The 27,242-nt window shown below is 45.7% G+C and overlaps 1 protein-coding gene across 2 annotated transcripts in view; it reads left to right on the forward strand.

The window, feature by feature from the left end:
- Positions 1 to 3,682: 3,682 nt before the first annotated feature.
- The window catches only part of STOX2 (storkhead box 2), a 117,081-nt gene continuing 93,521 nt past the window's right edge, over positions 3,683 to 27,242 (forward strand). The window contains exon 1 of one of the 2 annotated variants that reach the window (XM_017506889.1): positions 3,683 to 5,259. In XM_017506889.1, coding sequence (XP_017362378.1) covers positions 5,094 to 5,259 — 166 coding nt within the window. In that variant the 5' untranslated portion in view covers positions 3,683 to 5,093. The remainder of the gene's footprint in view (positions 5,260 to 27,242) is intronic. The other variant, XM_017506891.2, reaches the window with a different exon arrangement.

Genomic DNA, 27,242 nt, shown 5'->3' on the forward strand with positions numbered 1-27,242 from the left:
TTGATTTGCATTTCTCTAATGGTTCCTGATACTGAGTATCTTCATGTGTTTATTGGCCATTTGGATATGTTCTTTGCAGAATTCTCTGTTCAAGTCATTTGCCCATTTTTGAATCTAGTTGTTTGTTTGTTTTTGTTGTTGTTGAGATTTCGGAGTTCTCTATGTATTCTGGATATCAATCCCTTATCAGATACATGATTTGTAAATATATCCTCCCATTCTGTAGGTTGTCTTTTTCTCTGTTGACAGTGTCTTTTGAGGCATACATCTTAAACATTTCAGTAAGTCAAATTTTTCTGTTTTTTCTTTTGTGGCTTGTGTCTTTGATGTCATACACTTGTTATACTTGATTTTTAAAAAGTAGTTAATATATCTGACTAGGAAGGCTTCAAGCCAAATTTTTCCCAGAACTCTATTGGGCTTTCAGTAGTCATCAAATATCTGCCAACCATTGCTAGTCACTGGGGACCTATCTCTGAACAAAACAGAGCAAAGGGCAACAATGAATAAGACAGAAGATGTCCCTTACCCCCATGGAGTTTACATGCTTGTAACTCTAAATTCATTCAACTGTAGCAAAGCTAATAAAGTTTTAAATGAAGAGAATTTCAAGTCAAAATTTTTACACCTTTCAATTTAAGATTGCAAGTCTAAAATCTATTATACATTTGAATTAGAGTCACAACCATATCTGTCTAATTAGTGTCTCTAACCTGTCTGCTATGAAAATACCAAATATACACATTTTAAAAGCCTGATCAAAAAATACTAATGCTATAAAATCGATTTGCTTTATGGTTTATTTAATTCCAACTTTTCTAATATTGAATACTGGGTTACAAAGCTGAGCTTGCTTGATGAACAACTTATGCCCCAGATACATGATTGTCTGAGATCTGAAGCTGGGCCCGGGGACATGGGGGTTGTATATGACCAGAGTGACTCTTTCTATAACGCAGATGGACAGACTGAGCCTGATATTAACAGTGGCCATAATAATAGGGAACTCCATGCTCTTCAGATGGACCTGGTTTCACAATACACTGTTTGCTAGATTTAACCCTTCCCTTCATAGCACTGTTCAGCATTGTCCCAGTTTGAATGGATAAATTACTTCACACCTATACCTACTTTGCTATGTGATCCGATACAGCCAACTCAGCCTAGGGTACCACCTGATTCTTCCACATCAGGCCAGTTGGCCATGAGCACCGGCTCATGTCACCCTCCTGCAAGGTCTGCATTTAGAGGTGGCTGAGTGGAGCTGTCGCTCTCCTCAGATGTCCATCAACTCACCCCCTTTTTTCATAAGAACAATGAATATTTTCTCAGTTTAGCCAAGTGTGATTCAAACTTATTTCCAGAAAATTCTTAGCCCACCTCTTTCTTCAAACAGATTCCCTCTTCTGTATAGGAATTCTAAAAATATCATTGCTTCTTTGATCCAAACCCTTCAGCAGTTCACACTGTGCTTGGAATCGAATAGAAAACGTTTACCGTGGCCTGCAAGTCCCAGCACGATCTGGTTCTGCACTCCTTCCATGACCTCATCACAAACCTCTCTCTTCTTGTGCTCCAATTTCAGCCACAGTGGCCTTTTTTCCACTTCTTCCAGCAGAAGTCAAGATTCCTTCTACCCCAGGGCCTTTGCGTAGACTGCTCCCCTTTTCTGAAACACCATCTCCTCCACTCTTTGCTTGGGTGACTCCTCATGCTGCACGTCTCAGCTCAACTGTCATTTCTTCGAGAGATTATTGTTCTTCCTAGAACTTAGCACAACTTCTGCATGTATTTGCCTACTGTTTCTCTTCCCTGCTAGATTGTTTGCTGCACGGGGTCATGTCTGGTGCTCTGTTTGCTCAGCACCCATCCCAGGGCTCGCATATTCTAGACAGTCAATCATTGTTTGCAGAATGTGCAACTGTCACAGTTGCCACAGCAGTCACCATTAGCCTTAAGTCATAGCTATTATAATCATTCATATAACCACTTTTGGCTCTTGGGAGGTACTGAGTAATTGTTGAATTGAGATATCTAAATGTCACTTCTCCTACAACAAATTAATACAGTTTGTTGTTACCTGTATGGTCCTTTACACCAGCGGTCCCCAAGCTTTTCCACACTGGGGACGAGTTTCGTGGAAGACAGTTGTTCCCTGGACGGGGGGGGGGGGGGGGGGGGGGGGGGGGGGGGGGGGGGGGGGGGGGGGGGGGGGGGGGGGGGGGGGGGGGTGGGGGGGGTAGGGTTGGAGGGCAGATGGTTTCAGGATGATTCGAGTGCATTCTATTTACTGTGCACTTTATTTCTTTTATTATCACGTTGTAATGTATAATGCAATAAGCATACAACTCACCGTCATGTAGAATTGGTGGGAGTCCTGAGCTTGTTTTCCTGCAACTAGACGGTCCCATATGGGGGTGATGGGAGACAGTGCAGATCATCAGGCATTAGATTCTCATAACGAGCGCACGACCTATATTCCTCTAAGCGTGGTTCACAGCAGGGTTCGCGCTGCTCTGAGAATCTAACGCCGCCACCAGGAGAACCTAAGGCGGCCACTAATCTGACTGGAGGCTGAGCTCAGGCGGTAACACCAGCAAGCAATGGGGAGCAGCTGTAAATACAGATGAAGCTTCACTGCCCGTCTCCTGCTATGCTGCCTGGTTCCTAACAGGCCATGGACTAGAAGCTGCATGGGGTCCATAAATATCTGTGGGGTATGTGGCCTGGGAATTGGGGATACCTGCTTTATACAGTTAGCTTTCTATAACTTCTAAAGCTGTAATCGTTCTGTTCTTAGCAGTTCTCTTGCAGGAAAGAAGACATTGAACTAAATGTGCCTTTTGGGGGACTATCTTTCCTAATGAAAAAAACAACCACAGAACATTAATGAATTGGTTGACAGTTAGTAATACATTTTGATTACGTGAATATCAATTCCATAGCCTACTTAGTGATTATTTATTTATTTACCCTGGGTATCCCAAGAGGTAGTACAGTGGCCCCAGGTAATAGAGGGTGGTCTTGAGAATTGAAGGAAGCTCTAATTCTAGATTTTATAATGCCTGTGACAACGCCATCCTGCGCTGCCTGCTTCTCCAAGATCCCTGCTACCCCGCTCCAAGAATTCAAGCCGTGGAATAGCACCAGATTGTGTTAGAACTTCCTGAATCCTAACCAGTTAGAACCCACTGGCTTGTTTTTGCGCTATCAGCCTGTTAAAAGCATATCCTCATAAAGATGTAATAGCCCTGTCTCTGCATCTAGGCACCTGTGAATATGAAACAACAGTATAAATACGATTTTGAACGTTGCATTGTCACAGATGAAAAATTGCACAAACATGTCAAAATGCAGTGCCGAAGAAGGAAATCAGACTTATTTTCGTCGCTATTTACTGTACCAAAGCATTTTTGGAAACCAAAATCGGGGAGATAACCGTTTTTGAATGAACGGCAGTGGCAGAGCGTGGTCGGGGTTAGCAGCAACGTGGCTGGGCGCCTTTAACTCGCCGTAACCTCCAGGGCCCGGGCCGCGTCCCGGGCCCAGCGCCCCGGCCTGTGCGGCGCATTGGCCCCTCCTCCCCTCGCGCGCCGCGCGCATTGTTGTCCTTTAGCGATTGGTGGTTGGACCAGAAACAGCTGTGCAGAGTCGTGCCGTGTAAAGGGCTGTGGACCTGAATGCAGTGTAGCCGGCTGGCGGTGACTTACACCCGGGCTCCAGAGGGAGAGAGAAAGAGCTGCAGGCCGCTGGCATTGCGTCTTCCAGGCTGCGTGGACCCGGCGCCCCGGCGTTGGCGTTTGGGGAGCTCGCCGTGGCGCCCCCTCCCGCTGGCTCTAGCTTCCTCTGGGCTTGGCGCAGGTGGGCCAGGTTGGGCACCGCGGATCTGCCCGTTCCCACGAAGGCTGGCTCGCCGTCTCTCTGCGAGGGGGTGGGACCATCCTAAAAATTTGTAAATATCCAAGCGCCGGCTCCAGGCTGGGGCAGCAGCCAAGGTCCCTGCGCCGCCGCCGGTGCTTTACATGAAAATGAGAAGCCTGTCGGGAACCGCGCTCTAACTTAAGGCAGCCTGGTGATTAGCATGAGACTGGGCGGCTGTCCTGCTTCCTGCCCTTCAATAGCCGTTCCGCGCGCTCGCGCCCGAGCCGCGCTGCCACCGCGCGGGGGTCGATCGCAGGCTCGGCGTCCTTGGCAGCCATGGCTCCGTCGCCGCCTCGGCCAGTAAATAGGAGCACGCTTGTGTAGGGGGCACATGCGTGTCGGCGCACCCACCCAGCCACCCACCCGCGCGCACGCACAGCGCCCGGAGCCTCGGCAGGAGGAAGATTGACGAGGCGCTGCAGTCGCGGGGACGGCACGGGCTCTTCCTGGATTCCGCAGGAGCCCGCCCGCCGCAGCTGCTGTCTGCAGAGCCTGCACGGAGCCGGTGCACACGCGCCCCCGGCTCGAGCCTCTGTGATGAAGACTGCCTCCCGGGGGCTGCGGGGGAGGCAGAGCCAGCCAGCGCCGGGGACTGCGGGCCGCGCGGCCGGTAGGCCCGCGGGGACACGACTCGGACACTGTCATCCCCACGCCGCGCGCTGAGCCGCCCGCCCCTCCGGCCTCCCGCACGCCCGGTCCGGGGTCAGCCCCGGAGGCCTCGGCTGCCTCATTTGTTTGGGTCTTTTGTGCCGTGGCTCCCAGTTGGCTAAGCACTCCTGCGCTGAATCGGGCCATTGTCTGCGCTCCCATTGCCTTCACGCTGCCAGTCTCGGCGCCCCCACCCCGCCCGCCCCCTCCCCGCCTCCTCCCGGCCGGGGAGCCTCCTAACGTGCCTTTCCCCCCAGGAATCTGGAAGCTATAAGCCGGGCGCATTGCAAATGAAGTGTAATGCATTGTGGGACGTGTGTAAAATCGGAGCCTTCGCCGTGGGGGTGTGGGGGGGCGTGGGGAGGGCCGGACCCGCCGCTGGCGGTGTAGACGCCGACGAGGAGGGGCTGCGAAAATGTGCGCAGAGTCCGCCCGGGTCGTGCCCGCCGTAGACTGATGAAGGAGCGCGCTGCGCCCCGGCGCTGAGGCCCCGAGGATCGGGGCGGCAGGTCACCCTCCCCACCATGAAGAAGACCCGGAGCACAACCTTGCGGCGAGCCTGGCCTAGCTCGGATTTCTCGGACCGGGCCTCGGACCGCATGAGGTCCCGCAGCGAGAAGGACTACCGCCTGCACAAGCGCTTCCCCGCGGCCTTCGCGCCCCAGGCTTCGCGGGGCTACATGACATCAGGTTGGTTGGTGACCGCGTTTCTGCCCCCGGGCCGGGGCCACGGGGCGGGCTCGGTACGCCGCGGCCCGGGTGCTTGGAAGAGAGGTCGGGCAGTGATGGATGCGATAAGTTATGGGGAAAGCAGGAAAAAATTAGCTCCCATCCACCATTTTGTACCTCCGCAAGATCCACAGCAGGCCCTCTCAATATGGGGTTGGAGAGCTGTTAGGTAAAACGAGGGAGCGGGGACGAGCCGGGCGTTTTGGCTGCAGGGAGATAAATGACTGGGAGCCCTGGCGCTGCAGCCTCCTTGAGCTTTGTGGAGGATCCCGCGCCCAGGGCTGCCTGCGGTGCCAGGCTTGCGGGCTGCTGCATTGTGGCTGGTTATCTGAGTGGGTATTCCCAGCAGTCCCCTGCTTTCCAAAAGGGACAGGTTCCATGCGCGGCTCTGGATGGGCTGAGTCGGGAGCGTCCTGCAGACCTCGCAGGCTCCTCTGATTTGCACGCAGAGAAGGGGTTGGAGCTCGCCGAATGCGTCCTGTGGGGGTAATGGTGCGGATGCTGATCGAATGCTCACATGATTCTGTGTGGATTTAACATATGTTGCTTTGAATTAGGCTGTATGGGAAGAATGGAGGCTGTATCATGTATTTGCATGTCATACGGGAAGGACAAACAAAATGGTAAATGGAAAGGGGAGGCTTGAAAACAGATTTCCGCTTAAAATGCAGTGCTGTGAAAAGCCTCCCTGAAGGAGCCAGTTCTTTTTTTGGAAATTCAACGGGATGGCTTTGGTTTGATTTGGGAACCCAGGGATGAAATTCTTGAGGGAAATGCTGAAGGAGGAAAAGCCTGGAAACCTTCGGTTGCCTTCCCCTTACTTCTTAACTACTTGTATGTAATGATGTGTAAGGCATTGGGTTTTCTTTAGTTTTCATTCAGAGGAAAAATTTGATTTTCTTCTAAGCACCCTGTAATGGAAGAACCGAGATTTTATTTTAAGCCACATGCTGTAGCAAATCACCCTGCGCTCTGTCTTAACTGGGAAGATCGTTTTAAGCTTGTGGTTGGTACTTAGAGTCTCGCTTTACTGTCTTTCTCCTAAAACAGCAAGGCCTTTTTCACTGGGGTCAGCATCTCATGCTTCAAAAATGCCTTGCGACCACATTTCCACGAACATAAAGCCTAAATAAAAGAACCATCTTTTTTATTGCAAAATCAGGCGACGTAAGGATGTTGTACTATTTTGGCAATAAGGCTCCCTTGATTTTCCCTTTCATGAAAAGCCAAATTTGTAAAGGCACTGACAGCTACAGTTTACCCCTCAGTCATTTAAGTCACTGCTGTGGTTGCTATATTCTTCAGACTTGTGGCAGTAAATTTTGAAGCACACCTAAATCCAAACCTAACCTCAAAACAGTATGTACATAAACCCATGTGAGATAATCCTGGGTTTCATGTACTTAGGGTTTGAATGTCTTCATTCCACACTTCACAGTTCCCCTTTCTTATACCTCCTAAGGAACCAGTCCTGATACCAAGGGTGAAACCATACTAGGGCTGGTGGCCATCATTTCTTCCACAAACCTGCAAGACTCTCTGTTTCATAATTTCAGGCTCATTTCTGGGGAGCTGGTTTTTTTTTTTTTTAATCTATCTTGGCATTACCTCATTATCACATTTTCATTCTTTGCAAAAGAACTCGTCTGCTGTTGCAGGTACTGCAAGGCATTTTTGAGGGCTTGAGGAAGAAGCTCTTAATTGTATCTGATTCCATTATTTCATTTCTTGAGCTGCAAATGGTAACTTGGTCCCATGGTGATTATGGAGGATAACCTGTTTCAGGTTGGCCGTTTTCTGTTCGGATTCAATGTTAGGATGCTGCTGAGAAACCTGAAGACCGAAAGATGGAAGAAAAGTGCTGTCATTCATTCAGCATTTTGTGGAGTGCCCCCAAAGAGCAAAGTGCCTTGTTGGATTCTCATGGGGTTTCAGGACTGGATATAACATGGTTTTTGCCCAGGGAGGGAGGTTTATCGTTTATTCTCGATTTTGAATGTTAGCTAATACATGGAATAAGAAGCAGGTGTTGATGCTATGGAAGGAAATAGTAAACACGAAGACAAACACCTACCATGAACATTGGGAGAACAGGTGGAGTCTTTCTCAGGTGGAACTTTTTTGGGCATTGGATTGGGAAGGATGTTTATCTTCATCTATTTCCTTTACAAATATGGCTCCTTTCAACATATGAGTATTGATAGAAATAGATGGTATATTGAAACACTTGGAAATGATTTGTGAGATGTTCTCATCCTTTTAAGAAATGTAAAGGAAATCTACTTTTATCAAGTTAGTGACTCTGGATGCAGAGCCTTTGTCACATAAAATAAAGTAGAAAATGAAACCACTTAGAAACACATGAGGCCTTTCATATTTCTTGTTTGTCCAGCCATTTGGTTTAATTACTACTGGTTTTCTCATACTTGATTTTTAATAAGAAGGGTTTTTGTTGTGGGTAAATTACTTGGGTTCAAAGGACAAGATAAGCCTTTCAGACATGTACTAAATGACTTAAAATAACTTGTTAAGAGACTATCTTTAGACCCCCTCCTCCAACAAATGTTTCTGAAAATTATAGGCAACAATCACTTAGTTTTAAACTTGAGGACATGAGAGAGCCTTGGGAATTTCAAGAAATAAATGTTAATCATTTTCATTTTGATCTAGCATCCCATATCACACAGTAGGTGCTTGAAGCAGAATTGTAGACGTCAGCAATAGCTTTCTAATGAGACAGCACCATTTCAAACCGTCTTTTCTCCACTAATAAGTAATTACCAGTGTCAAATGTGATTTATAGTAATAGGCTTGACATTTAGCCTTGGCCTTTCCTATACCTTCAGGATAAACTGCACTTAAGCTCAAGAGGTTAGAGCAGGCACCTATAAACTAGTGAGGTCTTGGGAAGGACAGTTAGAGGATTCTGAAACTTTAAGTCTTGAAGACTATGCCTTCTATGACTGTTTAAGCTCCCAACTCATGCTACCAAATCTAAAGAAATCCTAAGAATTCATGAGCTTCCTAGCAACCGGTAAGTTCACAGGCCATGAGATGAGTTCATTGTTCATCTTGAATATTAATTTCCCAACGGTGGTTTCTGGGCAGAAAGGGGAAGATCTTACCTTTTGTTCAAATCAAGATGAATAATAAAAAGTACATGGCATCATCTTAAGAAGAAAAGGGATTGGACCAAATGGATGTGGGGTGATTCTTGTGCATTTTCTAAAACTAGAAGTTACACTATTAATGAACTAGAGACAAAAGTAAAATTCCCCGCAATGGAGTAAATCTGTGTAACGAACAATTAGTACTTTATATATGAAAACATGCTAATTTGTCTCTGTGAAATGATTTTCAAGGCCCCAGACCTTTTGTTGATAGGACTTTCTCTGTTTAAATTATGTGAACTGTGATCTTTTCACACGAATGATGCTGTTGACTTTTAATTTTCTTTACTCTGCCATCCCCCAGCCCTGGGGCTGGGTGCCTCTTTATATTCCACATATAATGCCAGTAGAGTTTTGGGGACATTCTTGTTGATCAAGTACGGAAAGTAATTTTTTCACCATACGGCTTCTACAGAACGTGATCCTTAAAAGCTTTGTTTATGAATGAGAAAGCAAAGTCCTGGCCCATTTTAGTTTGATACTTGTCATTTTCATAACATCTTTGAGGAGTAAAGCCTGCGTTTTAAATACTGTGGTTTTAAAGGCGTTGAAAAGAAAGATGAAACAAAATCCCTATACTGACATTGCAAGAAAATTGGAAGCAGTTTTTTCTGCTGGGGAAGCATGGCCAGCACGTCACCTTGATTCGTTTATTAGTTTTCATTTTATAGAAACTAATTCTGGGGCACGTTTGACTGTGTGTTCCAGTTCCTCATGTTCTGTTATTTTAAGAGACATGAGGTTTTTCTGGGAGTGGAGGATGGACACTGGAGGTTCTAATCTGGGCCTGCCACGAACCAGCTGTGTCCCTGGCGAGTAATATGACCTCCCTCCATCTGTAACGAGTTCTCCACTTCCATGCTGCCATTACAGAATTGGGGTCCATAGTTGCTCTGTAATCAGCAAGTGCAAGACTTCTGAACCCTTACACATATGTGGTTAAGACAAAACCTCTGCCCTCTTCTATTTTCTGGAGTCAGGTGCCTCCCGTGTGTGGGAATAGTGCTCATTTTACAATACAGTCCTATTCCCTATCATCCTGAAATGTTACATTAAATGTATGCATTTTAGGACTCGCCCTGGTGACCAGAGTAATGGAGGGGGGGAAATAAATTAAGATCTGGCCAGTTATAATCATATGCAAGTTTTAATAAACAGCATCCTGTCACATCCCTTTCCTGCTTTGCAGAGATCCATTTTCAGCCCAGCCGCTCCAACTGTGTTTTAATTTGAAACTACCTATGTTGACTCCTTTCATCAGGCAAGTGGAAGTGGGGAATATTACACTTGGTGGTGAATGACTTTATTCTTTATTTCCCTGGAGAACATGAGCGGGCTTACAAAAGGTCACCTCTCTTGGTATTTCAATATTTTTTACATTCTTTCCAATGTTTTTATTTGGGAAAAAAAAAGGAATATGAGTATATTGAATAAAAACCTTAGCACTTCTGCACCTCCAGAGCAATTCTGGCCTTAAATACCCTATGCTCAGAGGCTTAGGACGATTCAGACAATGGTATATTCTTTGGTACAGGATTGCTTATGCCGAGTGCAGGTTGTAACTAAAAGCAAAATCTGCTTGGACCCTTGCCAGTGGGCAACATGCTAACTTTTGAATTTAGGACATGCTTTTGTAGATCAGTCGTAGAGAGTGTGTGCTGCCTCACCCACAAGGTATAAAGCGGAGGTTCTCGCTTGTGAGAGTATAGATACAGTCTACTCCAAACTGACCGCAGCCGTAGTGGCACAAGGAAGAAAGGACATGGGTAGTTTTTTAAATAGGGAGTAAACCCCTCCTGAGGTAGGAAAAGGCCAGTTTTCTTTAACATCAGCATGTGCAACCAGTCAGAAAATTCTATTTGTTCCTCTCACTTAAATATTTTTCAAACCTGTCTCTTCCTCTTCATCTCTGTTGCCGAGCTCTTCTGTTCTGTTACAATATCTTCCAGACAGACCTCTCTTCTACTTCCATCCCTCCTCCATATGTCCCCAGAGGGCTTTTATGGTTTTGTTATTTTAAAATCTCCCCTAAAGCAAAATCAGTCGTGTTGCTTCCCTTCCTAGTGTTTCTCAGGCCTGTGGATGAAACCACAGAGCAAGGCGCATCACGGTCTGACCTCCCTGGCCTTTCTACCTCTTCTCTTTCTCCCCTGTTCCCCTCACCTGGTGCTCTGGGGTCTGGGAGCTCTTTACCTGCGACAGGGCCTGTTGTCTTGTGTACCTGTTGTAGTTTGTGTGACTTTGCCCAGAATGCGTTCTCCAGCCTTACAGGTCTGATAGAATCCTCTTTAGCCTTCCAGAAGCAGCTCCTATGCGCCCTTCTCTTGCATCATGTCTCAGGTCCTTTCTGGAGTGAATGACTCCCAGCACGTTTGATTTGTACCTGTGTTACAGCAACACGGTCACGTTGTGCCGCACCACAAGTTTGCCCGTGTGCGTCTCCAGTCTGGATGGTGAAATCCTCACTGACAGTAGCTGCCTTATTGACGTCTCTGTTTTGCCAGCAACCACAGAGCTTGGCATGGATCAGGCACACAGTAAATGTGCATGGGATGAGTGACTAAAACTTGACTTCTTAGAAAGTTGAATGAAGTCTCGAAGTCCTAAGGTGAGTCACCTTTTTGTAACTGCAGCAGTTTACAAGTATGTATCCTAAGATGCTACTGTTTAAGGATCTCCCATTGTGGTTGGTACACAGGACCAGCAAGCTGTGAGTGGGTGATTAGAAAGTACTAAATAACACGACACGATCAAGAGTCAAGTTGGCGTGGTTGATGTGGTTGCCGCAAGTGGAAATGGAGTTCAGAGAATAAAAACGATGTTGCTTAGCAAAGTCGGCCTGGAGGGAGGACTTACTTGGGTCTTGACAAGTGGGTAGATTTGAAGAGACGGAAGAGGAGAAGGATTTGGGGAAGGTCGGGGGAGCAGTACAAACCAAGACACGAAGCTGGAAATGACAATGGGTGCGTGAAATTTGTCTCACTGTATCTCTGAGATGTAACTGGAAATAATTTGTGGGATCTTGAAATCTGGGCGGATTCTGAGTTTATGGGATAGGCAATCGCTTTGTGATTTGGGGAGAGAAATGGTGAAAGGAGCTTTTTAAAAGATGGTGGCTCGCATGACAAATGCATGCTGTGAACATCTAGAGCCTGGGAGACCAGTGGGGACGTGTTTGGGGGTCGGTGTGGTGCTCAAGCAGTAAGACGACAGCATAGAACAGCATGGACTCACCTCAAAATCTCGAGGGTGGTGTGCTAATAATGCACTGCTAGGCGTTATCAGCACACCACCCTCAAGATTTAAAAAATATGTCCACCTACCACCTGCACTGTACCTATTTGATACTTCTCTTTAACTTGATATACTTTTGTATTTAAGTGAATTAAAGAGAACATTTTGCATTTGCTATGAAATTATAGGTTTCCCGTGATGATTATGGTTTTTTTATCCCTACTAAAATGAATATTTAATTATTTCAGTAAAAAATATTCAATTAGGTTCTGCCCAAAAGGAACCCATGGACCTGAGTGGTACTCACACCGTACAGCTAGTGCTTGACTTACGACCACGATTGGTTCCCACAGACCGGTTGTAACACGATTTGGTCATAAGTTGAGTAGGCTATATGCACGCGGAGATGGTAGTGCTGCCGGAAGCTGGTCCGCACTGTCGTACGCCCAGCGGGGCAACGTTTGCGCTGCCAGATGCGGAGCAGTCCTGGCTAGCAATTGTGGTCGTAAAGTTGAACGGTCGTAAGTTGCATAGGTCGTAAGTTGATCAATACCTGTGTAGTGAAAATCCTGAATAGGCCAAGGGAGGAGGGATGGGAAGAGGTAGAAAGGAATGAAGAGGAAAGGAAAAACCTGGGAGAACAATGGAATGGGCTGTTCTTTGTAAGTGGTTGGATTTAAGAGGTGAGAGAAAATAAAGGGGAACGTGGCGAAACCCCTTCTCTACAAAAATTACAAAAATAAGCCGCGGTTGATGGCATGTGCCTGTAGTCTCAGCTACTCGGGAGGCTGAGTGGGAGGATCACCTGAGCCTGGGGAGGTTGAGGCTGCAGTGAGCTGAGACTGCGCCACTGCACTCCAGCCTGGGCGACAGAATGAGACTCTGTCTCATAAAAACAAAAATACAAAAGGAGGATCTGAGTTTGTTGTTGTTGGAAGAATGCAGTAAATGACCAGGAACCCGCAGAAAGTGAGCGGAGGATGAGTTTCATTTTGGGCTGATGGTTTGGTGTTCCGAGCACAGAGGGCTTTTAGGCCCCCCACCCCCTAATGCCGTTACCTTGGGGATTAGGTTTCAGTGATAAATTTTGGGTTACCAACATTCAGATCATAGCAAGTATGAAATATGTTTCATACAGGTGAACAATAAAGGCATGTAGGTTGGAGATCGTTTATGCAGCAGTGTTCGTTGTGAACGCGAGACTAACTTGGCTTTCTGTGCTTTGTGTTCCCCTTCTTGGAGGGAAGCAGATGACTGATTTTTATTTCCCACAGAAGGAGGTTCAACTGGATTCCATTAACTCAGAGTCCTCCTTGAGTTTCTAAAACCTGGAAACTCGAGGTTAGGATTGCTTGGAGATTGTCCGCTTCCCTGGTCCTGAAAGTAAAGTGCCCTTTAACTCTTGGATTTGTTTCATGAGTGTTTCGTTTATTCAGAAGCCATTGCCTTGTTGATAGAAGGGATATGCTTTCGGTATCTACAGTCAGGTCTGAAAAGAGCACTGTGCAAGTGGCAGTGCAAAAGATGAGGCCAGCTATGTAAATAATGTATATTTCAAACATCTGTCATATACCTATTCTGTTGAAAAATTATGGCTTAGGTAACTCATACACACAGTCAAAGTCTCCATTTATCTTTCTACTTTAATCCATGATGGCCCCTCCAGGCCAAGTTTTCTCTTTTTGAAGATAAAAGAGAGAGTTGGCAGACGCCCGTGGGCAGCAGAGGTATAGCAGGACTACTGCCTGCCTTATCCCTCTGATGGCCATAGTTTCGGAGGGAGGAGCCATCCTCTGCAATTAACATTGTCTCCTCACCCCTACTACAGATTCCTGTCTGGTTGGTTCCCCTAAGAGAGCTAATAGGCCATTTATTGCTTTCGGCATATCTAGCTTTTGCTTTGAAATTGTCTCATTATTAGATGAAATGAGGGCCCCCATAGTGATTGAGGTGTGTGGGGTATTTGTCTTTTTTTTTCCTTTGGCGGCCCAGTATCTGAACCTCTTTTCGATGTCTGTGTCATTCCGTGTTGTTATGCGTCAAATGTGTTTGCCCAGAAGACACGTTCAGGTCTTAACCCCGGTACCTGCGTATGCCTGTATTTGGAAATCAGGTCATGGTAGCTGTGACCAAGCTCTGACGCTGCAGTACTGGAATAGGCTGAGCCCTAAATCCACGTGACTGGTCTTCCTAGAAGAAAATAGACTGGGTGCGGTGGCTGACGCCTGTAATCCCAGCACTTTGGAAGGCCAAGGTGGGCAGATTGCCGGAGCTCCAGAGTTCAAGGGCAGCCTGGGCAACACAGTGAAACCCCATCTCTACTAAAATGAAAACACTTAGCTCGGTGTGGCGGCGTGCGCTGAGGCAGGAGAATTGCTTGAACCCGGGAGGCGGAGGTTGCAGTGAGCTGAGATTGTGACACTGCACTTCAGCCTAGGTGACAGAGTGAGACTCCATTTCAAAAAAAAAGAAGAGACACAGACATGGGAGAATACCATGTGACAAGAGAGACAGAGGTAGGAGTGATGTGTCTACAAACCAAGGAAGGCCCAGGACCGCCAGCCACCACCAGAGGCTGGGAGGGAGGCATGGGATGGCTTCGCCCTCAGGGCTCCCCCAGAAAACAGTCCTACCGGTGCTACTCCTAGCGTTCAGAGCTGGGAGAGCACACATTTCTGTTGCTTTGATCCATCCGCTGTGTGGTGCTCATTCCAGCAGTCCCAGGACCCTAGCCCACCACCTCTGAGCCTTGGTGGAAGGCAGTGCCCGCATTCTCTGTGTAGATGCTGAAATCGCCACGTAGTTAGTTACTTTCCTGGACTTCCTTACATGGACGGCAGGGGCTAGAGCCCTGGGTTTCACCCATTGCATTTTCCCTTCCCAACTTCCGATCTGGTGCTAGTAGGGTAAGATGATGGGGACTGTGAGACAGACCCCTCAGACGTGGCGCTGCAGCATGGTGGCGTCCTGAGGCCAGCAGTGGCAGCCGGCGGGTGGTGTCCCATGTGGCCTTGCCAGTGGTGCCAGCTGCAGGTTTGTGCTTGGTGGTGGCTGCAGAGGTGTCCTTACTGAAGCAGCTCCGGCTGCAAGTTTCAAGCCTGAGTCTCCAGCCCTCCCTGGAATCCTTGAGTTACCCAGTGTATTCTACGGTATTCCTTTTCCCGAGAGGCTGTGTAGCATAGTGATTTAGAGCAGAGATGCGGACCTCATGGCTTGGCTTCATAGTTCAGTGTTACCATCGCTAGCTGGGTAAACTTGGAAACATTATCTATTTTCTTAGGACTGCGGCTTCCTTACCAGCAACATGAGAGTATAATGGTACCTACCCATTGCGCTCTGGGTGAATTCATATGCATAAAGCACTCAGAACCAAGCTTGGCCCAATGGAAGCATTAAATCCCTATGACTGATTTTTGCCCTATGACTGATAATTGCCAAAACGGCAATGACATTTGCACCAACCTAATATTAAAAGGGCCAGCATTGGTTTCTGTCGTATAAAACTGAGAATCCCATCAGACACATATATACAGTCACAACAGGATCTCAGTCGTTGTCACTTCAAGGTATTGATATAAAGAGTGACTTGCACATAAGCTACACAAAGAAGTACAGTTGAGTTTTACTTTGCAGCCATGTCACCTTCCTTTCGGGACCTTTCCAGAAAGGAAGCCCTCTTCTCCTCTACTTCTTCCTAGTGTTTAGAACTTAGCTCCTTAAGGTAACCTGACGGAGTGTGGCTGAGCTGCTCCTTCTCTCTGCTCCAGCAGCACTTCTTGCATGCCTCTGAAATAATCGACGAATCTGTCATTTCCTTGTCTGACCCTCCATCTAGACTAGAAGCTCTTTCAGGCCTCTAGGGTGGGCTCTGACTTGGCTTTGTGCTCCCAGTGTCTAGCGAGTGCCGATGTGTGGCAGGAACACAGCAGTTTAAATGCATAGACGCGGGATGCATGGTCTTGCTGGCATTCCCAGTGGCTTCAGTGGACTCTGTATTTTGCGTCTTCTCTAACTGGATGCGTGGCTGGTGCCCAGGGTTGATGAGAAGAAGCCAGCAGGGTGACGGTGGTGGATCAGTCACCTTGAGTCACTCACACTGGCCCAAGAGGACAAACTGAAGGAAACCAGGGTAGCTGAGCTAACCACCAGGTTGGAGAGAGGTGACTTTCAGTCTCAGGATTTTAAAAAATTCTGGCATGGATCTTTGGTGAAATTATAAAATAATGTGTTCTGAATTCTCCAAACGTCTCAGATAAAACTTCCGTTTAGAGTAGATGCTAGAGCTTGTGATTAGAATGGGGCATTCTGTTAACCTAGTGAACTCTCGGGTTTTTATTTCCATTGGTTTTCAAATAACTGAAAGAAGTACTTGGACATATTTTCCCCACACTTGGCAAACCGGCTCTTTATAATGTAGACAATGGGCAGATGTGGATAACTTTTGAACCGTGCTTTTAAAAAGACTGTTTAGGCTGGGTGCGGTGGCTCACGCCTGTATTCCCAGCACTTTGGGAGGCAGAGGCGGGTGGTTCATGAGGTCAGGGGTTCAAGACCAGCCTGCCCAACATGGTCAGACCCTGTCTCTACTAAAAACTACAAAAATTAGCCAGGTGCAGTGGCAGACACCAGTAATCCTGGCTACTCAAGAGGCTGAGGCAGGATAATCACTTGAACTCAGGTGGCAGAGGTTGCAGTGAGCCGAGATTGCGCCACTGCACTCCAGCTTGGGTGACAGAGTGAGACTTCGTCTCAAAAAAAANACCATTCAGCCAGAGAGTGAACAAGCCCCAAAGAGCAGAACAGTGAAGATGGCCTTAATGTCAAGTGGATTGTTCCTTATTTGTGATAGTGGCCTCTTGCTTATATTCATCAAATGCCTTTATGCAGTAAGGCAGCACAGTGACTTAGGGCTTTGAAATCAGGCATTCATGCATTGGTGCTGGCAGCCACTTGCTAGCTGTGACATTCTCACAATTGATGTCTATCCTCTGTTTTCTTATCTTTAAGATGAGGTTAAAATAATATCTACTTTACAGTTGTTATGTGGATTAAATGAGCAAATGCATACAAAATAATTAGCATAGTGCCTGCCACCCAGTAAAAACCTAATACATCTTTGCAACTATATGATTTTCTTTTGGAACGTAGCTGTGCAGGATTGACTGGTTTCTAAGTGTTTTTCACTGGAGGATGCAGGCAGAGCCAGCAGGCAACCCGTCTAGTGCCGCATAGAGTTAAAAGTTAAATGGGATTTTTAGCCTAATATTTGGTACTCATTTATCAGAAATCAAATATTCCATTTCTTGCTGATTTTGATATGTGCTCTGCTAAGGAAATCCACAGAATTATTCACTCATCTAAGTGGGCTCATTTGTCCTCAAACTTACAACTTAGGAAAAAGGGTAGAGAGTTACTATGCAGTCAGTATGGACAGCGTTCCTGTGGAATACAACTCCAAGAGAACTTGGCTTTACTCAAAATCAGGGAAACTGTGCCTATGGAATCAGACACAGCTTAGTCTGAGACACTTATGTTGACTTCTCAGTTGAAGGTAAAAGAGAAAACTCCTCTTCTGAGCTGCGAGTTCAGCTGTGTGTTTATGTGTTTGTGTATGCCGTAAACACGAGTCTCGCAGAAACACGATGTGAGAGAGGAACGCTGTGAAAGGAACGTCCATCTTTCAAGGCCAATTTTGAAAGTAAAGCCAGTAGGCTCTCTCGTGCCAACCAAGTGCATGCTCTTCCTTTAGTGAGTTTGTAAAAGTAGCGATGGGCTCAGTGGAATCTCAGGTCAGCACGGCCACCCAGATTGCATAGGAAATAAAGGGGGTTGGTGCTGGAATTGGAGGTCCACTTTTCACATGTGTTAATATCTCAGCTGCTACGAGCAGATGGTTTGGCAGCCAGGCCTGGGGCTCCGAGATGACAGCCTCAGTGGAGGGGCAGAACGGGTTTTCCCTCCTGCACGCGCCTCCTGTGAACCTGCACCAGCCAGGATCTGGGAGCTCAAAGCTGCCCACCTTTGCGTCATCTACCCCTGAGTTTCCATTTTCCTCATTCATCTGCAACGCATCCTTTCCCTTCCTTCAAATCCAGGGAAAAATAACTAAAGAAAAACCGAAATAGTACTAAGTACCTTGCTTTCTGTGGTATGCCCAACGAATTGAACTTCGAAAGCCTCTTCTACTTAGGATTCCACAAGCCTTGGCTTTCTTTAGTCAAAGCATAGCTTCTGGCGCATGCAGAACTTGTTTTTCCATATGGTACACCCTGCTTGATGTGGGTGATTTAAACACATGGAGAGTTACACGGAATGTTTGCTTAGGATGCCAGAGGCATAATAAATAGTAGTGCACCATCTTGGCCTAAGGGCCAGAAATGGAGGTTTCCATTGTGAGGTGCAGCCATGCGCGTGCTCGGCTCCATCTCCAGGGCAGCTTGGTGGAGTGTGCTTGCACTGGGACTGCTGCCATGGGCCCGTTTTTAGAGGTGGGGTTTATGGCTTCACAGTCCTGGAGTCAGGCGGTCCTGGGAGGTGTCTATTAAGCTCCCAGGCAGCGGCAGGGGCCTGGGACATAAGCACAGTCTGAGAGATGCTTCCTAAAAGGTAGTGGAGCTCGGGTGTGCTCCTGTATCTTTTAGGATATGAAAAAGGATCTCTTTACTCTCAACTCCCTCTCCCCTAAGGAAGTAAACCATTGTTGTTATTGATACTGTGTTTGTTTTTTTAAGGTGGTCTCACTCTGTCACCCAGGGTGGAGAGAAGTGGGATGATCGTAGGTCATTGCAGCCTCTACCTCCTGGCTCAAGCAGTCCTCCCACCTCAGCCTCCCAAGTAGCTGGGATTATAGTTGTGTACCACCATACCTGGCTATTTGTTAAATTTTTTTGTAGACTGGGTCTTGCCATGTTATCCTGGCTTGTTTCAAAGTCCTGGGGTCAAGGAGTCCTCCTGCCTTGGCCCTCCAGGGTGCTGGGATTACAGACATGAGCCACTGCTTCTGGGCAGAAACCATTGTTTATTGAGCATGTACTTGGTACGCTGGTACCTGTGTCAGTGTTACCTTGTTTAGTCCTCAGAGGAACCCTGCCTGCGAGGGTGCCACCAATTAATATTTTGGCAACACAAATGAAAAAAAATCAGAAAACTGAGATTACACACACACACCCACACACACACACACACACACACACACTTATATGTATACTTTTAATCATGTTAAATATTAGTACAATAACTTATTTTTATTTGTTTTATTTTTATTTTGAGACAGGGTCTCGCTCTGTCACCCAGGCTGGAGTGCAGTGGCGCTATCTGGGCTCGCTGCAACCTCTGCCTCCCAGGTTCAAGTGATTCTCCTGCCTCAGCCTCCGGAGTAGTAGCTAGGCTTCTAGGTGTTCACCACCATGCCCAGTTAATTTTTGTATTTTTAGTACAGATGGGATTTGACCATGTTGGCCAGACTGGTCTTGAACTCCTGACCTCAAGTGATCTGCCTACCTTGGCCTCCCAAAGTGCTGGGATTACAGGCATGAGCCACCATGCCCGGCCTTCTTATTTTTAAATAAGGTGTTTAATATTGTTTCATTCCCCCAGTGGTTCAACTGGACCCCACTGTAGAAGCCGGTGCTGTACTGAGAGAGAGAGAGAGAGCAGATTTTAGGGCTCCCTGCATATTCTAACAAGTCTAACCGTAAATATTTGTGTATATTATTTAAAAATAATCTCTTCTCAGCCAGTGGAGGTTCTGAGAATTATCTTGCTTTACCCAAAGAACAGTAAAGCCTCCTAAGATCCGGCAAGGGGCGGGGCTGGAGGATTTGCTGAGTGTTGCCCTGCTGCTCTTCCTCTTCCTCTTTTAAGCACCTTGGAGTGGGTTTCAAATGCCATTGTAATGCCATTGGGAGCTCCTCAGTTGTCTTAATTGGCCTAGGGTTATCATGAGCTGTCAATCATGCAGTGAACATCCCTGATTCTTGGAGGAGATGAGAGTTGGGATCGAACAACTCCTGGGACTTAACTCGTTGAGTGCAAAGGTACCTGACAAGAAAATTTGAAACTTCGAATAAAAAGAAGTCTCAAACATAAACACAATTTCACTCATTTGCGAGTCATTTTCTTCTGCTCACTCATTTTCTCTTGTATTTTTCTTGACTTTTTTAGTTATGAAAAATTGCTGAAGCAGCATTCAGTTTAGCGCAGTCTAATTTCTTCCATCTGTTGTTAGACTGAACATTATTCTGAGGCTAGCAGTAGGCTAAGATCCAAATAATTGAACAATTTGACAGGACCTGGCACAATAATTTAAAGTGACAGAACTGGGGGACAAATAAGAAGTTCTATGGCTTTGCTTGGTGTAAGATAAGATTAAGTTCAAGGTAATCAAGAAAGAAATTAATAAAGTAGGACTTTTGTTGAATATGATTAAAAAGTTTAGATGGTTAAAAATTGGGTAAACCAACTGTATCTTTGATAAGAATCAGTGAACTGGTTTAGAGTACCTTGGATGTGTATTACAAAATCTTCAATTTGGGGGAAAACGAAAAAAAGGGTCCTTATGACTCCCTGTAGGAGGATCACCCTGAGAAAATCTGTTACAGTTTCATCCAGCATTTCAGTGGTCCAGGAGGATGGGTTCAGTAACCCATGGCAACACAGTGAATGTGGGTAATATGAAAACATCAGCTTCATTCAATTCTGCTGGTAGGAGGACTTGCAAAATCTAGCACCTACATAATCCATGGAATGTATAAGATTTAAAGTAATACAAAGGAAACCCCAGCTCTTTAGAGCATTTAAGAACAGTCACAAAGCTTTATGATATATGCTATATATTTTTAAAAACACAAAATTGCTTTTAAACAATATATAATAGTTAAAAATGATATCTTGTATTAACTCTTCCCCTGTTTCGTGGCTAGCTAACTAGCTGACACTTAAATTCTCTGTATACTATACTAAAGAAATATAACACAAAGTTGTCAGCTTTTAACTAAAGATATGATTTATAGTTTCTCGGTATTTTTACCTTTAGAATCAAGACAGCAAAAGATAAACTCGTAAAATGAAAAAGGTCAAATTCACTTGTATTTCGTTTCCTAAGATGAGAATTTGTTAATTATTTGCATGTCTACTTCTTATCGTCTTCCTCTTTCTAATGATCTTCTGGGAGAGATGTGAGTAGTAAACTACCTCTTTAAAGCAAAGGGTTTAACGATATACAACACATCAAACGTACAGAAATTGCATTCATCTGAACGAGATGACTTTTCACAAATTTCTATTCCGTGGTGCTTTGAGAAGATGAATTGATTGTTCCTCAGGGGCAGATAATATTTTAATGTTTAGATTCATTCTTAGTCATGTATTTTTTAAAACTTATTTTTTCAAATTGTGATAAAAAAGCACATAACACAGAAGTCACCATCTTAACTTTTTAAGGGTACAGTTCAGTGGTATTAAGTATGTTCACATTGTTCCACGGCCATCACCAGGGTGTATCCTGGGAACTGTTTTTATCTTGCAAAACTGAAACTCTGTACCTAATACATACCAACTCCTTGCCCTCCCTACGCCCGTCCCATGCAGCCAGCATTCTACTGTTTGTCTCTGTGAAATTGATTACTCTATTGATTTTATGAAATTGATTACTCATGTAAGTAGAATCATGCAACATCTGGCCTTTTGTGACTGGTTTACTTCACTTAGCATATCATCAAGGCTTATCCGTGTTGTAGCGTGTGTGCGAATCTTCTTCCTTGTTCAGGCAGAATCGTATTCCACTGCACGTGTGTACCATGTGTCCTTTGTTCATTCATCTGTTGATGGACATTTGAGTTCCCACTGGTTTGCTCTTGTGAAGAATTCTGCTATGCACACAGATGTACAAACAACTGGCAAGTCCCTGCCTTCAGTTCCTTTAGGTACATACCCAGAAGTAGCATTGCTGGCTCACGTGGCAATTCTGTTTAACTTATTTTGAGGAACCAACAGACCATTTTTCACAGTGGTTGCACCATTTTACCCACCAACAGTGTACAAGCGTTCTAACTTCTCCACCTCCCTGCCAACACTTGTTATTTCCTGGTGTTTTCTTTGACAGCAGCCATCCTAATGGATGTGTATTCTTAGTCATGTGTGTTGTGAAATATTGATACTCATAGCTCCCTGCTGTGGATGATCTGTCTTCTCTGAGAAGTTGGAAGAAAACTGGAGTGATCTCTGTATTCTCTGCTGCGGAGAGAAACATGATCAGTTGGAGTCTTTCTTAGAAGGCCACAGTCATCTGTTTAATAACCAACATGGAAGACAAAGGCAGAGCTGATCAACGAAAGGGTTCCTAGTTTCTTGTGCTTTTATTTCAATACTGTTTTCTTATTTTTTCCTAGTGAGAGAAATATTTAAGTATGGGCAAAGTCAACTTGTAATACTTCAAGTTTCATCCTTGTTTGCAATGTGTGCTGTGGGCTATAACCATATGGGCCCTTCCCAAGTTGCTTAAAATGTGGTGAAGAGCATAGAGAGCATAGAATATCCTTGGGGGTGAGCTGCAAAAAGTGAGGTGACAGATGAGTCCCCACCCCGGGGCTGTGAGGGGTGTGACATGGAGTTGTCATGCCGTGTTCGGCAGGGTCAGCATTGAGTTGATACTGTGCACGTATTCTAGATGCACCTCCAGGAGGTAAGGACACTGCAGACTGCGGTTCTAGAACCATCTGTGGACCAGCATTGAGTTGGTTCCTTCTGCAGAATCATCTGGCATCTTGGCCTCATTCTCCAAGTATTTGTATCTTGGAATGGGGCCCAGAACTTTATGTTTTAAAAGCTCTCGAGGTGATTCTGATGTACACTTAGGTTTGGTCGCCACTGATTTGGGATTGCCTGTCCAGAACAGTGAGCCTCTCAGCTCATTCCTTCGGATCCCCACTGCCCCCTCACACGTTCAGCAAACCAGCGCTGCCTGTTTGTGTCAGAGCCTGGAAACGTGTGCTTGTTTTATTAGAGAGTCATGACCCATTCTTGCCTTGAAGCCCCCCACAGTTGGCTGGAAACATACAGGAGACCACTGTGGGACAGTGGGATGTGGGTGATAAGGAGGGCTGAGTAGGGGGCCTGGACCTTGCAGAGACTAGGACATGGGAAAGGACTTCTAAAGAGGCACAGAAGCCCTGTCTCTGCCCTTGGAGGGGCAGGCATCCCTGCAGGGAAGGACGAGAGAGGCTGGAGACAGGAGGAGTCTCCCGGGCAGCGCCCTCCTTCTAGAGGCCAGCACATGAGAGAGACAAAGCAAGAGAGGGGCGAGGCCGGGACCCAGGAGGAGTTTTATGTTTCAAGCTGAGGAGCTGTCACTTTATTCTGAGCTTAATGAGTCCCAGACAGACTTGAAGTAGGGGAGTGACATGTTGGGATTTGCATGAGAGAGAGATCACCCTGGTTCAGGGTGGAAAATGGATTGTAGGGCCTCGAGCAAGAAACTGATAGGCAGGCAGTGGCTAGAGAGAGGCTTGCAAGGGTGACAGGGCCAGAATGTTGAGGAATTCCGGGCCTGGCAGTGCCTGTCTCCACCTTGAAGCAGGAAGTTGGGTGGAAGAGTTGGAGGAAGCCGTGGGCAAGATCCAGTCCAGATAGCTATGCTGGTATTAGAAGGGAGACACGTAGACCTCCCTTAGAGAGTCTTAGGGAGGCCTGTTGAGGCCGGATACTGTGAATTTGTGCTGGCCTTTTTTTTTTTTTTAAGATGAAGTTTTGCTCTTGTTGCCCAGGCTGGAGTGCAATGGTGTGATCTTAGTTCACCGCAACCTCCGCCTCCCGGTTCAAGCAATTCTCCTGCCTCAGCCTCCTGAGTAGCTGGGGTTACAGACATGCGCCACCACCCTTGGCTAATTTTTTGTATTTTTAATAGAGACAGGGTTTCTCCATGTTGGTCAGGCTGGTCTCAAACTCCTGACCTCAGGTGATCTGCCCACCTTGGCCTCCCAAAGTGCTGGGATTACAGGTGTGAACCACTGTGCTTGGCTGACTGTGGTGGCCTTAATTTGTATGACAGAGTGATTTTTATATGCAGTGCTCTATAAACTGAGTGCCAAAGTGGGAATACCAGACATATGGATTTTTCTAGGTTTACCACTTTGCCAAGTAGAAGGATCTATAATAATGAGGAAGTTGAGGTTTCTTTTTCTACTTATGTTGTAACCTTCGAATGAAGCAGGGCTGATGGGATGTCTCCTTTGGGGATTTGTTCCTGGAGGAAGCACAGGTTTGATATATGATACTCCTTAATCTTCTGAACGGTTCTTTAATAATGATAGTGTGAATACCCAAAAAGGGAATCCAAATTAAAAGAAGCACAGCGGGTGAAAATTTGAATCTTGATCACAAACTGTCATTTCAAACTTGCTTGTTTTTTTGATGGAGTTGGGGTCTGGTCTTATTACGTTGCCCAGGCTGGTCTTGAACTCCTGGGCTCAAGCAGTCCTCCCGCCGTGGCCTCCCAAAGCCCTGGGATTACAGGCACAAGCCACCTTCCTTGGCCCCAAACTCACTTTCAAAGTTGCTTGAAGAATAATTCCAATTAGAGTCTATTATCATGAAGGATTATTTCTGAAGGACACTTGTGCTCTTCTTAAGCTCTAGTCAAGAAAAATTGATCACCTAATTAAGCTTTTGTCAGATGTGACTTGCTATGTATATAATGTTCCACTAGACAATGTAATACATATAACTGGGACTAGAATTGCACTAATTTGGGATAATTGGGAGGAAGACCTGTCTAAATAAGTGAAAGATTTAAATTTTATAGAATGTTTAATGGAATTCAGTCTTACTACTTTCATGTCCTTAGGCTATCTAATGAATGGATAAATTATTTATAATTAGCATATCAATGGTTCTAAGAGATTGCTCCTTTTAGTATTTGAAAACAGTTTTTTTTTTTTCTTCTTGAATCATTGACGTGGTGCCCTGAAATTTTATGTCTGCCAGTTATTTCTCTTGGCTAAAGGAAAGGTAACCTTTAACCTGGCCCTATCCCATCATCTCCAAACTCCAAACTGGTCGATTTCAAATTAAAATGAAATTTTATTACATGGGAGAACCAAGTAATTCTGCATCCTTAATGACATGTGAGTCTTTTTCTTTTTAAAAAAGAAATCTGTATTTCCACCACCTATATGAGAACAGATGTGTTTTTAAAATTCAAGGGGAAAAATACACAACTAAATATTCAAGATAAATTGAAAGTACGGATTTTAAAAATTAAGAAAATAAGATAAATAATAAAAATATAAAACATTCAAGATAAACACTCAAAATGATAAGTAAATATCCAAGAAGAAATAAGTAAGAAACATGTTGTTTTCCCCAAAGAATATTTTAGAATTCCTGATTATAATGTTTGCCACATATTGAGGCCCTAATAGGAGCCAGTGACATTCTTTCATTTAATGCAACAACCAGTTCTCTGAGGGGGTGGTTGTTATATCAATTTACTGATAAGGAATTTGTGCCAATTAATGGCAGAGCTAGGATTCAAATCTGGATCTGGTAACTTTTCTTAGTATGAACCTTTAGTACTTCATCCTCCAATGTATAATTAGAATAAAGCAAAAAGTGGGTTTTGTTTTTTGTTTTTTGAGACGGAGTCTTGCTCTGTCACCCAGGCTGGAGTGCAGTTGTGCGATCTCAGATCACTGAAACCTGTGCCTCCCAGGTTCAAGAGGTTCTCCTGACTCAGCCTCCCAAGTAGCCAACTTGGGATGTTTGCCAACAGGCGCGCACCACCATGCCTGGCTAACTTTCATATTTTCAGTAGAGACAGTTTTGCCATGTTGCCCAGGATGGTCTCATGATGTAAGGTGATCTGCCCGCCTCGGCCTCCCAAAGTGCTGGGATTACAGGTGTCAGCCACCCCACACGGCCACAAATAGTGTTTTTTAACCAGACTTGTAAAAAGTTAGGATTTTTTTTGTGACAGAGTCTCACTCTGTCACCAGGCACCAGGCTGGAGTGCAGTGGCACGACCTCGGCTCACTGCAACCTCCAACTCCCGGGTTCAAGCAATTCTCCTGCCTCAGCCTCCTGAGTAGCTGGGACTACAGGCACGCGCCACCACGCCCAGCTAATTTTTTTTGTATTTTTAGTAGAGATGGGGTTTCACCATGTTGGCCAGGATGGTCTCGATCCCTCGACCTCGTGATCTGCCCACCTTGGCCTCCCAAAGTGCTGGGATTACAGGTGTGAGCCACCGCGCCCAGCCCAACCTACTCTTAACAGAAAGGAAAAAGTGCTATTGGTGCAAAAATGGCAGCGTTCAGGAGGATCAAAACAACGCGTCGTGATGAGTATTCTTTCCTCATTGACTCTGATTGCTTCTCTAGCCAGTAACTGATTCTTTGCACACATGTGGACTTTTCCGTTGGTTTTCTGAAAGCAGAGCCAATGCCAAATAGTGGTTGGAGGCCCGGATGTGGGAGAAGGCTGGCTGAGTTTGGGCACAGGCTCTGCATAGAACCAGCTGTGTAGCCTGGCCCCCATGCCCGGCGTCTGTGTCTCATGTGTCAAATGGGCCGATAGCAGCACCTGCTTCATGGGATTGTTTGAGGATCAAATGCCTTCATACCTGTAAAACCTTGAGGATAGCAGCCTTTAGCTGAACGTTACTGTGCTCAGTAACAGTTAACAGTTATTAATAAGCTTATTGTGTCAGTTTAGCAATAAGCAGCTTTGGGTCTCTAAAAAGGGGTCATTTATTTCTGAGAACTTTTTTTTTTGAGGTGGGAAAGACTTAACTGCTGGTAATTATAATCTCCCCTGACCTATAGGAGCTGTTTTAAATAGTGTGTTTAAAATAGATTGGCTTTGCAGGATAGACGTGGTACTTTTTCAGTGCGTGTGTTACTGAGCTGGAAGTACCAATTAGTACTTAACAGTCAGGAGGCTGCCAAGTGATGTTATTGATGGGAGGTAGGACGGTGAGTGAGTGCTGGCGTGACATTCTGGTAATTGCCTTGTATTGCCCTGTCTGGGACTTACCCAAGGCTGTCCATCTGGGAGGAGCCACTATCAGTCTGTTCTCTCCACTTGCTTAGGAGAACAGACTTACCCAACTTTCCACTTGCAGGTAAGTGAGCACACCTTTCGGCAGGGCACACCGGCATCCCACCAAGTTGTTGGGAAACCGCCTCTGCGCCTCTCCTTGCTGTGGTTGGATGGTCTTGAAGAGGCTGCGATAGGACCAGCACGATGATCAGGCCACTCAGCAGAGAGCATACAACTGCAGAATCCTTCCCAGGTGAACAGAGGTCCTGAGGACCCCTGGTGTATTACTTCAGTGGTTCTGTTTCACATTGTTTGCTCATTGGCTTTGTGGAAGGTATTTTTTTACCCGCTACTCAGGTCATCTGTTTTTTTTTTTTTTTTTTGGTTTGTTTGTTTGAGATGGAGTCTTGCTCTGTCTTCCCAAGCTGAAGTACAGTGGTGCGATCTCGGCTCACTGCAACCTCCACCTCCTGGATCCAAGCAATTTTCCTGCCCCAGCCTCCC

This window comes from Cebus imitator, unplaced genomic scaffold (genome assembly GCF_001604975.1).
Source record: "Cebus imitator isolate Cc_AM_T3 unplaced genomic scaffold, Cebus_imitator-1.0 Scaffold365, whole genome shotgun sequence".
Classification (NCBI taxonomy): domain Eukaryota; kingdom Metazoa; phylum Chordata; class Mammalia; order Primates; family Cebidae; genus Cebus; species Cebus imitator.